General features: G+C 39.6%; 1 protein-coding gene across 1 annotated transcript in view; it reads left to right on the top strand.

The window, feature by feature from the left end:
- LOC128657427 (zinc finger protein 2-like) overlaps positions 1-15,457 on the top strand; it is a 223,680-nt gene extending 208,223 nt beyond the window's left edge. The window contains exon 11 of the mRNA XM_053711779.1: positions 14,505-15,457. Within this exon, the coding sequence (XP_053567754.1) occupies positions 14,505-15,310 (806 nt within the window). The 3' untranslated portion in view covers positions 15,311-15,457. The remainder of the gene's footprint in view (positions 1-14,504) is intronic.
- Positions 15,458-16,087: the final 630 nt, after the last annotated feature.

Raw genomic sequence — 16,087 nt, 5'->3', positions numbered from 1 at the left:
TTGTCGCCGCCGATTGTGGCGGTGTTATCACCTGGGTATGGTGTTAGAAGTCGGGTCCTCTTCTATGTGCGCTGCCTTCTTGAAGTGTCACCCACACGCCTTCCCGCCGTCCAAGCGCGGCCGTGCTCGATGTAACCCTCGTCCTGCCCGCTCTCTCTGCTGCGTTCTCCGCTGGCAGTGGTAAGTCCCGCCAGCGGTATTTATGCCCCTGGGTTAAGTGTACCGGGCTCGGTGTCTTTCTCTTTCACGGCAGTCAAGGCAGTGTTTGTGTTTGCCTGGGGGCCGTCTGCAGTGTGCTTGCGGTTGTTGCTTTGGTCAGCGTGTGAGAAATATCGCACTTAGGACCTCTCCTCCGTCCCTGGTGCTCAGTTAGGGCATTAGTGTAGTTAGGTAGGGCTTGTGGCTTGACAGTTACATTTTATTTAATTGACCTGGGGACAAGGGCCTAGGAGCTGTGCTAACAAGCTGCCATCTCGGTCCGTGGCCAAGCTCCGCCCCCGTGTACTGTATTTTTAAATAGAATTAAGTGCTGCATTTGAATCCCATCTTGTCTGTCTTTTGCTGTTCTCATGTTTAGTTGTAAAAAGACTTGCCCAATCCATTTGGTCTACACTTCTATTGGTTTTACTCAATAGATTTGCATTATATCACTTCTCTAGAAATGGATTTGTAAGAATTTTTGCTTCTTCCTCAAAATCATCCTTCCTAGTGCAAATACGTTTAATACATTGATATTGCCCAACCCCAGTTTATCCTTTTATTGTTATAAGTGCCCTCTATGTGCATTTAATAATCCATTCCTATCAGTAGGGTTAAGATCATTTTTAACTGCTAATGTGTGGTCTTGATGGTTATGGAACAGGGTCAGGTCTAGGAAAGCAACTAAAGTATCAGAATAACTACAAGTGAATTTAAGATTAAAGTCATTATTATTATTCAGATATCTAATGATTTCCTCTATTTAACCTGTTTGTCCTTGCCAGATCATTATGATGTCATCTACTGAAAATGTCTTATTATTTTAGATTTATATGCATTGTCAGATCAAATGTATTTTTCTTCAAAATTGTTTGTGTATAGGTTGGCATAAGATGGGGCAAATGTCGTCCCCATCATTGTGCCCTGAATATGTTTTGGTTCAAGATGAATAGGTAGAATGGAGTCTAATATAAATTGGATCTGTATATTAGGTAAATTAATCTTTTCTCATTTTTACTGGATTGCTCTAATACCCTTAGTATGGGGAATTGTAGTGTTTAAGGCTGTTCACATGTAATCCATAAAAAAATCATGATACCATTCTATTCCCTCAAGTGTATTTATTACATTGATGGTATCTCTCAGAAAAGCTCTTGTATGTGCGAAAAAAGGTTGTAAATAGAAGTCTATATACTTGGCCATTCTGTCTTGGGCAGAGGAAAACCTCTACACCCTATCGGCCATTCACATTCCCCAACTGAAAAATTGGGAAGCAGATTACCTAAGTCGTCAGTTCATCCATACAGGAGAATGTTCTCTTCATCAGGGCATATTGGATTAATTTGTGGTGGGGTCTTCCAGAAATAGATCTAATGGCGTTTAAATTGAATCGCTAACTTCCAGTTTATTGTGCCAGTTTAAGAGATCCAAGAGCTCACATGATAGATGTTCTAGTCTGTCCTTGGAACTTTACTGGCCTATCTATTTCCTTAGCTTGTTCTTCTTCCAAGAGTCATTGCCAGAATCAAACCGGAATCAGCTTCAGTAATTCTCATAGCACCAGTGTGGCCCTGCAGAACTTGGTATGCAGACCTAATTCAGATCTTTTCCGCTATGGTCTTTACCCCTAAAAATGATCTGCTGTCTCAGGAATCCTTGTATCATCCGGATCTCAGAACTCTCAGTTGGACGGCATGGAGGTTGAACGTCTCAGATTCTGTTATCTCTACTCTACTGCAAGCCAGAAAGCCTGTCACACAGATAATTTATCATAGAATTTGGAAAGCTTACTTTCTTTGGTGTTCTTTTAGAGGTTTCTCTTGGAAATCTTTTAGAATTCCCAAAATTCTCACTGGATAAGGGTTTATCGGCTAGTTTTTTAAAGGGCCAGATTTCTGCATTATCTGTTATGCTTCATAAAAAGCTGGCTAAGTGCCTGATGTTCAAACTTTTGTACAAGCCTTTGTGAGCATTCACCCTGTTATTAGGCCCATTTCTCCCCCTTGGAATTTGAATCTGAACCTAAACATTTTTTCATGGAAAGTTCTCTTCCTTTTAGCCATTTCTTCCACTATAAGAGTTTTTGAATTATCAGCTTTGTCTTCTGATCACTCCTTCTTGGGGTTTTTTCAGAGAATATTAATTCGGCAATTGTTGTTCCTTCGCTGTGCCCAAATTGACTACTACACAATTTGGATGTAGTCAGAGTTGTACAATTTTATCTTCAGGCTACTAAAGATTTTATACAGACTTCTAGCTTATTTGTCCACTTTTCAGGTCCCAGAAGGGGTCAAAAGGCTACAGCGGTGAATTTGGCATCATGGCTGAAGCAGTTTATTCATAAGGCTTTTTGTTTGTGGGAAAACTATCTCCAAAAAGAGTAACTGCTCATTCTACTAGGTCTGTATATACTTCATAAGGCCTTCAAAAAAATTAGGTCTTCTTGGAACAGATTTGCAAAGCGGCAACTTAGTCTTCTCTCCATACCTTTTAATAAATGTTTTCATTTTGATATTAATGTTTCTTAAAAAGCTGCTTGTAGTAGGAAAGTCCTTCAGGCCGCAGTGCTGGCAAATATAAACTGCCATCATTTTGTCCCACCCGTCGTCAACATGGACTCTCAGCTTAAATATTGTACCCCACATGTTATGGACACCTATGGACTCTCATCATCTTACGAAAGAAAACTATTTACAATTAAATTTCTTTCGGGGGTCGGCGGCCAACTGGGAACGCGAGCAGTCACATTCAGTTGCAGTGCTGGCAATAATTTGATTTAAACGCCAATTATGGAACGCTTCAAGTAAATATAAACGTTCTGGACAAACATCCTATCTTCTTGGTGATCACACTGCTGATCTTTGGAACACGGAGTAGTCCGTATAACACATTGACCTTATAGCTGACAGACATGTGGAGTACAGTGATCACAGACATGGTGGCCATCTTTACATGCTGCGCAGCAGAGGGAGAATCTACCACTACAAGCAACCTCAAGTATTGGTACTTTACATTCAAGTGTGGTAATTGAGAAGCTATTTTTTTCAAGAGATACCTAATCTTGATTTTGAAAGCCACATTGGAAGAAAGGATTTAATGTAATCCCATGACATTACTGGCTCCCCCACAGGCCTAGCACAGCCTGTCTTTCTACAGACACATAGTTATACGGCTAGCTTTGCAAATACTGCAAGCAGTGCAGAAACACTTCAGCCTTTTCTCCTATGCTATACCTAAAAGGATACTATGGCAACTTATCAGAACCTAATAGCTAAGATAACAAAGCTGCTCAAAGACCATCATGACTCCATTACCAAAACACTGGCAGGAGCTTTCTATCCTGTTAATATGGATATTACTGTTAAGGATTCCGTTAAAAGCGACATTGAGGATTCTGGTAGAGTAGAACTTATTGCAATAGAACCCGCGCAAGGATTGAAGCCGAAGAAACTGAGATATATAGCTCCATATGTGGACTCCAGTATCCATTTCGAGAGAGATAGTATTGTGCAAAGCAGTTACCGGAATAAAAAAAATCTACAGAACTGTGTGACTCTGAAAACCTCTATGCGCGACCTTCTACACATACAGCAATACTCTACATTCCAAATGTGAGAGTTGGTGTAGGCTGACTTTTTTTCTTTTCTGTATAGTGTTAAGTCTGGCCATACTTTCACTTGGCTAACTAGTTAACCCTACTCTGGACTTTTAGATACTTTTTACTGCATTTTGAGGTTTTTCTTTTCTTTATTTGCAAGATTGCTTTAAATTTCGCAATTGCTTACGCTAGAAAGTACATATGTGAGCTGTGGAATCAGAGCAACTGGTCTTGGAATTTCACAATGGACTTTTAAATATATAAACTTGTCGCAAAATGTATTTCTCATTACGAATTTATATGCCGTGTTTGGTTTGTGTAGGTTTTGATATTTGTTTTCTTACAGGCTATTTGTAAGCTTATTTATTGTTTATTTTAATTACTATCCTTCCACAGGAACAAAGTTCTGTATGAGGACTGTAGTGTCTGATTCACCAGAGGACGCTTAGTTATGTGGCTAGAAATATATCCCCATAGTGTGTTAAATATGTTAGCTTTCACTTTGTAGCAAACCAATATTTCTCCAACATAGGTGTGTCCGGTCCACGGCGTCATCCTTACTTGTGGGATATTCTCTTCCCCAACAGGAAATGGCAAAGAGCCCAGCAAAGCTGGTCACATGATCCCTCCTAGGCTCCGCCTACCCCAGTCATTCTCTTTGCCGTTGTACAGGCAACATCTCCACGGAGATGGCTTAGAGTTTTTTAGTGTTTAACTGTAGTTTTTATTATTCAATCAAGAGTTTGTTATTTTAAAATAGTGCTGGTATGTACTATTTACTCAGAAACAGAAAAGAGATGAAGATTTCTGTTTGTATGAGGAAAATGATTTTAGCACCGTAACTAAAATCCATGGCTGTTCCACACAGGACTGTTGAGAGCAATTAACTTCAGTTGGGGGAACAGTGTGCAGTCTCTTACTGCTTGAGGTATGACACATTCTAACAAGACGATGTAATGCTGGAAGCTGTCATTTTCCCTATGGGATCCGGTAAGCCATGTTTATTAAGATAGTAAATAAGGGCTTCACAAGGGCTTATTAAGACTGTAGACTTTTTCTGGGCTAAATCGATTCGTTATTAACACATATTTAGCCTTGAGGAATCATTTATTCTGGGTATTTTGATATGATTATATCGGCAGGCACTGTTTTAGACACCTTATTCTTTAGGGGCTTTCCCTAATCATAGTCAGAGCCTCATTTTCGCGCCGGTATGGCGCACTTGTTTTTGAGGACAGCATGGCATGCAGCTGCATGTGTGTGGAGCTCTGATACATAGAAAAGTCTTTCTGAAGGCATCATTTGGTATCGTATTCCCCTTTGGGCTTGGTTGGGTCTCAGCAAAGCAGATTCCAGGGACTGTAAAGGGGTTAAATATAAAAACGGCTCCGGTTCCGTTATTTTAAGGGTTAAAGCTTCCAAATTTGGTGTGCAATACTTTTAAGGCTTTAAGACACTGTGGTGAAATTTTGGTGAATTTTGAACAATTCCTTCATACTTTTTCGCAATTGCAGTAATAAAGTGTGTTTAGTTTAAAATTTAAAGTGACAGTAACGGTTTTATTTTAAAACGTTTTTTGTGCTTTGTTATCAAGTTTATGCCTGTTTAACATGTCTGAACTACCAGATAGATTGTGTTCTGACTGTGGGGAAACCAAGGTTCCTTCTCATTTAACTATATGTATTTTATGTCATAAAAAAATTTAGTAAAAATGATGCCCAAGATGATTCCTCAAGTGAGGGGAGTAAGCATGGTACTGCATCATCCCCTCCTTCGTCTACACCAGTCTTGCCCATACAGGAGGCCCCTAGTACATCTAGTGCGCCAATACTCCTTACTATGCAACATTTAACGGCTGTAATGGATAATTCTATCAAAAACATTTTAGCCAATATGCCCACTTATCAGCGAAAGCGCGACTGCTCTGTTTTAGAAAATTCTGTAGAGCATGAGAACGCTGATGATATGGTTTCTGAAGGGCCCCTACACCAGTCTGAGGGGGCCAGGGAGGTTTTGTCTGAGGGAGAAATTTCAGATTCAGGAAACATTTCTCAACAAGCTGAACCTGATGTGATTACTTTTAAATTTAAGTTGGAACATCTCCGCGCTCTGCTTAAGGAGGTGTTATCCAATTTGGATGATTGTGATTATCTGGTCATTCCAGAACCACTATGTAAAATGGAAAAGTTCTTAGAGGCCCCGGGGCCCCCCGAAGCTTTTCCTATATCCAAGCGGGTGGCGTACATTGTTAGTAAAGAATGGGACAGGCCCGGTATACCTTTAGTACCTCCCCCATATTTATAAAATTGTTTTCCTATAGTCGACCCCAGAAAGGACTGATGGCAGACAGTCCCCAAGGTCGAGGGGGCGGTTTCTACTCTACACAAGCGCGCCACTATACCCATAGAAGATAGTTGTGCTTTCCAAGATCCTATGGATAAAAAATTAGAAGGTCTGCTAAAGATGTTTGTTCAGCAAGGTTCCCTTCTACAACCAATTGCATGCATTGTCCCTGTCACTGCAGCCGCGTGTTTCTAGTTTGATGAGCTAGGAAAGGCGATTATTAGTAATTCTTCTTCTTATGAGGAGATTATGGACAGAATTCGTGCTCTTAAATTGGCTAATTCTTTCACCCTAGACGCCACCTTGCAATTGGCTAGGTTAGCGGCGAAAAAATTCTGGGTTTGCTATTGTGGCGCAGAGCGCTTTGATTAAAATCTTGGGCAGCGGATGCGTCTTCCAAGAACAAATTGCTTGACATTCCTTTCAAGGGGAAAACACTCTTTGGCCCTGACTTGAAAGAGATTATCTCTGATATCACTGGGGGCAAGGGCCACGCCCTTCCTCAGGATAGGTCTTTTCAAGACCAAAAATAAACCTAAGTTTCGTCCCTTTCGCAGAAACGGATCAGCCCCAAGGGCTACGTCCTCTAAGCAGGAAGGTAATACTTCGCAAGCCAATCCAGCCTGGAGACCTATGCAAGGCTGGAACAAAGGAAAGCAGGCCAGGAAACCTGCCACTGCTACCAAGACAGCATGAAATGCGGGCCCCCGATCCGGGACCGGATCTGGTGGGGGGCAGACTCTCTCTCTTCGCTCAGGCTTGGGCAAGAGATGTTCTGGATCCTTGGGCGCTAGAAATAGTCTCCCAAGGTTATTCTCTGGAGTTCAAGGGGCTTCCTCCAAGGGGGAGGTTCCACAGGTCTCAGTTGTCTTCAGACCACATAAGAAGACAGGCATTCTTACATTGGGTAGAAGACCTGCTAAAAATGGGAGTGATTCATCCTGTTCCATTAGGAGAACAAGGGATGGGGTTCTACTCCAATCTGTTCATAGTTCCCAAAAAAGAGGGAACGTTCAGACCAATCTTAGATCTCAAGATCTTGAACAAGTTTCTCAAGGTTCCATCGTTCAAGATGGAAACCATTCGAACACTTCTTCCTTCCATCCAGGAAGGTCAATTCATGACCAAGGTGGATTTCAAGGATGCGTATCTACATATTCCTATCCACAAGGAACATCATCGGTTCCTAAGGTTTGCATTCCTGGACAAGCATTTCCAGTTCGTGGCATTTTCTTTCGGATTAGCCACTGCTCCTAGGATTTTCTCATAGGTACTAGGGTCCCTTCTGGCGGTGCTAAGACCAAGGGGCATTGCTGTAGTACCTTACTTGGACGACATTCTGATTCGAGCGTCGTCCCTTCCTCAAGTAAAGGCTCACACGGACATTGTCCTGGCCTTTCTCAGATCTCACGGATGGAAAGTGAACGTGGAAAAGAGTTCTCTATCTCCGTCAACGAGGGTTCCCTTCTTGGGAACTATAATAGACTCCTTAGAAATGAGGATTTTTCTGACAGAAGCCAGAAAAACAAAACTTCTAGACTCTTGTCGGATACTTCATTCCGTTCCTCTTCCTTCCATAGCGCAGTGCATGGAAGTGATAGGTTTGATGGTAGCGGCAATGGACATAGTTCCTTTTGTGCGCATTCATCTAAGACCATTACAACTGTTCATGCTCAGTCAGTGGAATGGGGACTATTCAGACTTGTCTCCGAAGATACAAGTAAATCAGAGGACCAGAGACTCATTCCGTTGGTGGCTGTCCCTGGACAACCTGTCACAAGGGATGACCTTCCGCAGACCAGAGTGGGTCATTGTCACGACCGACGCCAGTCTGATGGGCTGGGGCGCGGTCTGGGGATCCCTGAAAGCTCAGGGTCTTTGGTCTCGGGTAGAATCTCTTCTACCGATAAATATTCTGGAACTGAGAGCGATATTCAATGCTCTCAAAGCTTGGCCTCAGCTAGCGAGGGCCAAGTTCATACATCAACCATCAGGGGGGAACAAGGAGTTCCCTAGCGATGGAAGAAGTGACCAAAATCATTCTATGGGCGGAGTCTCACTCCTGCCACCTGTCTGCTATCCACATCCCAGGAGTGGAAAATTGGGAAGCGGATTTTCTGAGTCGTCAGACATTGCATCCGGGGGAGTGGGAACTCCATCCGGAAATCTTTGCCCAAGTCACTCAACCGTGGGGCATTCCAGACATGGATCTGATGGCCTCTCGTCAGAACTTCAGAGTTCCTTACTACGGGTACAGATCCAGGGATCCCAAGGCGGCTCTAGTGGATGCACTAGTAGCACCTTGGACCTTCAAACTAGCTTATGTGTTCCCGCCGTTTCCTCTCATCCCCAGGCTGGTAGCCAGGATCAATCAGGAGAGGGCGTCGGTGATTTTGATAGCTCCTGCGTGGCCACGCAGGACTTGGTATGCAGATCTGGTGAATATGTCATCGGCTCCACCATGGAAGCTACCTTTGAGAGACCTTCTTGTTCTAGGTCCGTTCGACCCACTCCAGCTGACTGCTTGGAGATTGAACGCTTGATCTTATCAAAGCGAGGGTTCTCAGATTCTGTTATTAATACTCTTGTTCAGGCCTGAAAGCCTGTAACCAGAAAAATTACCACATAATTTGGTATATCTGTTGGTGTGAATCTGCAGGATTCCCTTGGGACAAGGTTAAGATTCCTAAGAGTCTATCCTTCCTTCGAGAAGGATTGGAAAAAGGATTATCTGCAAGTTCCTTGATGGGACAGATTTCTGCCTTGTCTGTGTTACTTCACAAAAAGCTGGCAGCTGTGCCAGATGTTCTAGCCTTTGTTCAGGCTCTGGTTAGAATCAAGCCTGTTTACAAAATTTTGACTCCTCCTTGGAGTCTCAACCTAGTTCTTTCAGTTCTTCAGGGGGTTCCGTTTGAACCCTTACATTCCGTTGATATTAAGTTATTATCTTGGAAAGTTTTGTTTTTGGTTGCAATTTCTTCTGCTAGAAGAGTTTCAGAATTATCTGCTCTACAGTGTTCTTCTCCTTATCTGGTGTTCCATGCAGATAAGGTGGTTTTGCGTACTAAACCTGGTTTTCTTCCAAAAGTTGTTTCTAACAAAAACATTAACCAGGAGATAGTTGTGCCTTCTTTGTGTCCTAATCCAGTTTCAAAGAAGGAACGTTTGTTGCACAACTTGGATGTAGTTCGTGCTCTCAAATTTTACTTAGCAGCTACTAAGGATTTCAGACAAACTTTGTCTTTGTTTGTTGTTTATTCTGGTAAACGGAGAGGTCAAAAAGCAACTTCTACCTCTCTCTCCTTCTGGATTAAAAGCATTATCCGATTGGCTTATGAGACTGCCGGAAGGCAGCCTCCTGAAAGAATCACAGCTCACTCCACTAGGGCTGTGGCTTCCACATGGGCCTTCAAGAACGAGGCTTCTGTTGATCAGATATGTAAGGCAGCGACTTGGTCTTCACTGCACACTTTTTCTAAATTTTACAAATTTGATACTTTTGCTTCTTCTGAGGCTATTTTTGGGAGAAAGGTTTTGCAAGCCGTGGTGCCTTCCATTTAGGTGACCTGATTTGCTCCCTCCCTTCATCCGTGTCCTAAAGCTTTGGTATTGGTTCCCACAAGTAAGGATGACGCCGTGGACCGGACACACCTATGTTGGAGAAAACAGAATTTATGTTTACCTGATAAATTACTTTCTCCAACGGTGTGTCCGGTCCACGGCCCGCCCTGGTTTTTTTAATCAGGTCTGATAATTTATTTTCTTTAACTACAGTCACCACGGTAACATATGGTTTCTCCTATGCAAATATTCCTCCTTAACGTCGGTCGAATGACTGGGGTAGGCGGAGCCTAGGAGGGATCATGTGACCAGCTTTGCTGGGCTCTTTGCCATTTCCTGTTGGGGAAGAGAATATCCCACAAGTAAGGATGACGCCGTGGACCGGACACACCGTTGGAGAAAGTAATTTATCAGGTAAACATAAATTCTGTTTTTGTGAAATTAGTAAATCATTTGTCTCAGACTATCTCTCCAACACAATGGGCATTAAAATTATCATTCATGTAACTAAGGGAGGTTAAGCAGACAACTACCAGGATTACTCACTTACAAATAAAATTGTCCTACCTGTCATTTGGGTATAGGGCTCATATCTAGGTGACAGGATATAAAAACACAAGATTGCGGAAAAACCATACTCCCTAAATTAGCTATACTCCCTAATTTAGCTATACTCCCTAATTTAACCATACTCCCTAATTTAACCATACTCCCTAATTTAGCCATACTCCCTAATTTAACCATACTCCCTAATTTAGCCATACTCCCTAATTCAACTATTGGTATAGCTACACTCTAGATCTTCCTATTATTTAATTTCTCACTAGCTATGATGGCAATTGTGCCTGACAGTAAAATATTTTATTACTAAGTGATGAAAGGCGTGATGGGTAGAGGATGGTAGCTGACCCATACCTTTATCTATAGTTCTTTGATCTGATTCATTCAAATAAAAATACAGTTAGTATTTGCATAGCCGGCTGGCTCCAAGGTTCTATTCCCCCCACTTACTAATTTACTCTGGCATCAGCTGATTTTGTCCAAAGGCAGATTCTGCGGTTTATCTCGCGAATACTGCTACTTTAATTATATTTCTTTGCATTAAAGAATTTTTAGAAGCTTTAGTTTTTATTGAAACTCTTATATTTAGAAGTATATATACAGAACATATCTATATATGTAGGTTTGGCTGTTTATACATTTAAGTTTGCATTTGTCAACCTATATTAAGAAGTAGATCCTCTCATATTCCAATTAACAGATAGCTGACATACAGTAAAAGTTAGCATTTTATCTACCTACTTTACTTAGCTGGTTACAAGGGTATATAGACCCAATTATGTTGAATAAGGGAGTCTTATATTTACTGAGTTAGTCTCCTATATACCAATATTTGAAAATGTTATATTGCAGTAAACAGCTTTATAGTATGCAACTGTTATTTTGAGACCTAATTGTATTATTCTCCAGCTCATTATATACCTTATACCTTATATTATAGTATTATATATAGCTACCTCACTACTAGTCTCTTAATAGTATTTAATGAGTGTATAAAATATATAGAGTGCTACATATTTTACCTAGCTGCTTACTCAAGTACCGTGAATTAAACTATTAATCAAAGTTGATTTATGCCAATAGTAAATTCATATTTTGCAGTAAGCAGTTTTACAGTTTATAGATTTTACTTTAGGATCTACTAACATTAAGCTCCAGCCTATTCATGTTGTTTGCATTAAAGAATCTTTAGAAGCTTTCGTTTTTTTATTGAGACTCAGATACAATAAGTATATATGCATATTTATATATGTAGGTCTGGCAGTTTATACATTTAAGTTAGAATTTGCCAACCTATATTACAAAGTAGATCCTCTCATATTCCAATGAACAGGTAATTGACATATAGAAAAAGTTAGCATTTTATCTACCTATTTTACTTAGCTTGTTAGTCGGTTTTATAGACAAAATATGTTGAATAGAGGAATATGATATTTACTGAGTTAGTCTCTTATTTGCTAATATGATTAAATTATATATTTAGGCAAACAGCTTTATAGTCTGTAACTGTTATTTTGAGACCTAATCTTCTTATTCCCCTGCTCATTATGTATATATTATATTTTATATTATAGTATTATATAGTGATTCACCGATACCATTTTTTTTTTAAGACCGAGTATAAGTACCGATACTTTTTTCAAGTACTCGCCAATACCAATTACCGATACTTTACTCCCTCCCCATAGCTGTCTCTCACCCTCCCCCCCATAGCTGTCTCTTCCTCCCTCCTCATAACTATCTCTTCCTTCCACACTTGCCATAGCTGTCTCTTCCTCCCTTCCCATAGCTATCTCTCCCTCCCCATAGCTGTCTCTTTCTTCCTCCCTCCCCATAGCTGTCTCTTCTTCCTTCCCTATAGCTCTTACTCCCCCTCCCCCCCCATAGCTGTCTCTCCCTCCCTCCGAGCCTGCTGTTTACAATATTCCTGTGCCCATACAAACACAGCCCAATCTAATGGCCACAGTTAGGACCCTATCTAGGGGATAGGACCCCTATATTGCCTACCTAATCTATCTGTCCTGAAGCTGTGCTTATGTATGTAGCTGCACAACTGTACATAACTTTTCTTTCACTGTTGCAGACTCTGTGGTACAACCTGTGTAGTGGTACATCTCTCAGTAGTTCTATGGCAGCCGAGGTACATTACTGTAAGTGCTCTTCCAGTAAACTGCTCCCTTGCGCGCCTTTTAATGATGCCTGTGACATCATTTCCGGCTCCCGATATCATTACAAGGCGTGCTAGGGAGCAGTGTACTGGAAGAGCACTTAGAGGAATGTACCTCAGCTGCCATAGAACTATTGAGAGATGTGCCACTGCACAGGTCGTACCGCACTAAGGGCAGAAGTTCCCTTGCGTCGCGTCCCTCCTTCCCTCCCTCACAGTTTCCCTCACAGTGATGTAATTCATTACTGCATTACAGTATCGGTTTAGGTATCAGAGCATTTTGCACAATTGGGATGATGAATCCATAGGACCCGTCCAGATTTTTGCTAATATTGGTGACCGTTCTTATTTGCACCTCTTAACCCTGCTTTCTGTCTTTACTACCTTTTTAAGTCTCTCTCCTCTGTTCGACTATACGTAAAATAAGTGGGGAGAGCCAATAGGAGGGATTAGAAGCTCTTGTGATGGTTCTTGACCTCCTCCTAGTGGTGGAAAATATATCCTGTGTTATGGACACCTATGAGCTCTCATCATCCCAAAAGAAAGAAATGTATTGGTAATTATACATTCTGTTTTCTGTTCGCACCACTGTGCCCCCACTACGCCACGTGAAAAACTATATCTCTTTTTTCAAAAAGATTTTTAATTGCTATTTTTTCTTGATGTATTATTATTATTATACTTTATTTATGAAGCACCAACATATTCCGCAGCGCTGTCCGTGGGTACAATTCTTTTAAATACAACAATGATGTAAAACTTGTAAGACACAAGACAAAATTTGAAAAATACATACAGGAGGAATTGAGGGCCCTATTCCCGTGGGAACTTACAATCTAGAAGGGTAGGAGGATGAGAAACAGGAGGTGAGGACTGCAAGAGTGAGAAAAAAGAGGTTTCAAATATTGTTTTTAAATAAACTTTCATTTCACTTTTATTTACTAAAAGCTTTGAAAACATAAAAAGTAGAATTATATAGCAACAATATAAATAAAGCAATAGTTATAAAGAGTAGTCATGATTTATCTTTATAAGCTGAAATGTTATGTGAACATAATTTTAAAAACTCTAAATATGTTTTAATTACATTAAACAAAATATTATAGCTAATATAGACGATATTATAGCTTTCTAGAAATTCCAGAAATATTTATTTGCCTATGTTCAGTATATATTTATTATTATTATAAATAACTTTTTTTCTACTAAATTATATTCTGATGTCGATGTCTAAAAGTACATCAGAATAAAGAACATGTGGCATGTTAGCAACATTTTAAAAAATAGATTAAATGCTTCATGAACACAAGGAATAGTTATAAAGAGTAGTTTCGGGACAGGAATAATTGTACTAAAATGGTCTGTGCACAATTTTAAAAGCTCTGAATACATTTAAGTAAAATAAAAGCTAAACAAAATTACAAAAGATTTTTTATGTTTTTATCAGTGATTGACAAATATTCGATGCTGCGAGTCCTTAAGCAAACTGCCCTTAAAAGGACATTAAACACCTGGAGATGGTAATATAAAATGATAAATCATATAAATAAAAATAACTCTGCAATATACTTTCATTATTTATTTTGTACCCTTTTCCTGTAATTTCACTATGAAATTGTGAGCTTTTCAGTTCCTGATAGAAATGGAAATGCAGAACACTGTTATATTCCACACAGCCATTGGCTACACACTCTAGTGACCTATTTATAACTGTCCCTAATTGGCCACAGAATAGACTGTAACCTAAGTTACAACATGGCAGCTCCCATTGTTTTATAGACAGTAAAAGTTTACACTTATTTTGTCAATATTGAAAACAACTAATGAAATGTTAAAAAATGTCTACATTTTATTCTCAAGCGAATCTTTTCTTTAAATGCATCATCCTATCTAGCATTTATATATTGTTTAATGTCCCTTTAAGCCTTAGAAATGGAGGTTGAAGAAAGGTGTAGGTGTCATTGAAAGTTCCCCCATTGTAGTAGACACTAATTCAGAACAGTAAACATGATCTAAAGATAAAATAATTATGTCAGTAATAAATAACATTATTCCCATTGTATTTCTTTTCAACAGGTAGCTTCACAAATCACAGTTATCCTAGTCATGGTCAGAGTGCTGATACCCCTCTCAATCTTTATCAAGGACAAAGTCACCTGGGAACTTTATGCACTGAATGTGGGAAATGTTTTGCCAAGAAGTCAAATCTTCTTAGACATCAGAAGATTCATGCAAGAGAGAAAGGATTTTCGTGTTCTGAATGTGGAGAATGCTTTTCTCTCAAATCACATCTTATTACACATGAGAAAATTCATACATTAGAAACAACATTTATATGTTCTGAATGTGGGAAATGTTTTTCCACAAAATCAAATCTTGTTACTCATCAAAAAATTCATACAGGAGAAAAGGCATTTTCATGTTCTGAATGTGGGAAATGTTTCACCCAGAAATTCAGTCTTATTAAGCACCAGAATATTCACAAAGATGAGAAAGCAGCATTTGTATGTCCTGAATGTGGGAAATGTTTTACACTGAAATCGTACCTTCTTGCTCATCAGAAAATTCATACAGGAACCAAAGCATTTTCGTGTACTGACTGCGGAAAATGTTTTTTCCTTAAATCTGATCTTATTAGACATCAAAAAATTCACACAGGAGAGAAAGCATTTTCATGTATTGAATGTGGGAAAAGTTTTACTCTGAAATCACACCTTACTACTCATCAGAAAATTCATTCAGGAGAAAAGCCATTTTCGTGTTATGATTGTGGGAAGTGTTTTATTCAGAAAATACAACTTATTAAACATCAGAAAGTTCATCGTAAAGATAAAAAAAATAATGTTCTGAATGTGGGAACTGTTAGGAAATCAGATATTTAGAATCCCCAACTTCTCCACTACATACCCTGCTTAATATAGTAGTGCTGAAAATTATTCAAATTTTCTCTACTGAACTTTGGTCATTTTAATGGAACATTGTAGTTATTTTAAAAATCAGAACTGATTAAATGCTTACTATGTGAATAATATTGTAATTACATGTTTTATGTCTTGAGCTGTTTATTATATATTTACCTATTTATTTTATACTGTTTCTACTATATTCCAAACATTAACAGTGGTGTTGAATCAGCAGTGGCATATGCATATATGCCTATACTTGCAGGTCGGGTTACTATTGCAGGCTTCCATCCATTATGTATCCAGCTGAGAATATGAAATAATGAAAACAACTCACTGCTCAACTCTCTGCAACAAGCAAGGCAAGAGATGCTTGTGTGTGCTGACAGTCTGTATAAAGTCTGAGCTGCCTATACAAGCCTCCTCTATCAGCCTTAGCTATTTCTCTTTAAAATAAAAACAGGATCCTACCTGCCTACTCTCAGCTCTACAAATTGTCTAAACTGCACAGGAAGCCTTTTTTTTACCTGACCTGTTTATCGCTTGTTAAAAAAAGGATCCTGCTTGCATTCTCTGAGCTCTGCACATTGTCTAAACTTCACAGGGAAGTCTGTCTTACCTGATCTTTTCATCTCTCCTTAAAAATGTGATACTGCTTGCATGCTCTCAGTTCTGCATATGGTCTCAACTGTACAAGGAAGCCTACCTTACCTGATCTCTCATTAAAAAAATGATCCTGCTTGCATGCTCTCAGTT

The sequence above is a fragment of the Bombina bombina genome, chromosome 4 (genome assembly GCF_027579735.1).
Source record: "Bombina bombina isolate aBomBom1 chromosome 4, aBomBom1.pri, whole genome shotgun sequence".
Taxonomy (NCBI): domain Eukaryota; kingdom Metazoa; phylum Chordata; class Amphibia; order Anura; family Bombinatoridae; genus Bombina; species Bombina bombina.
This window is presented reverse-complemented; position numbering and strand designations above follow the sequence as displayed.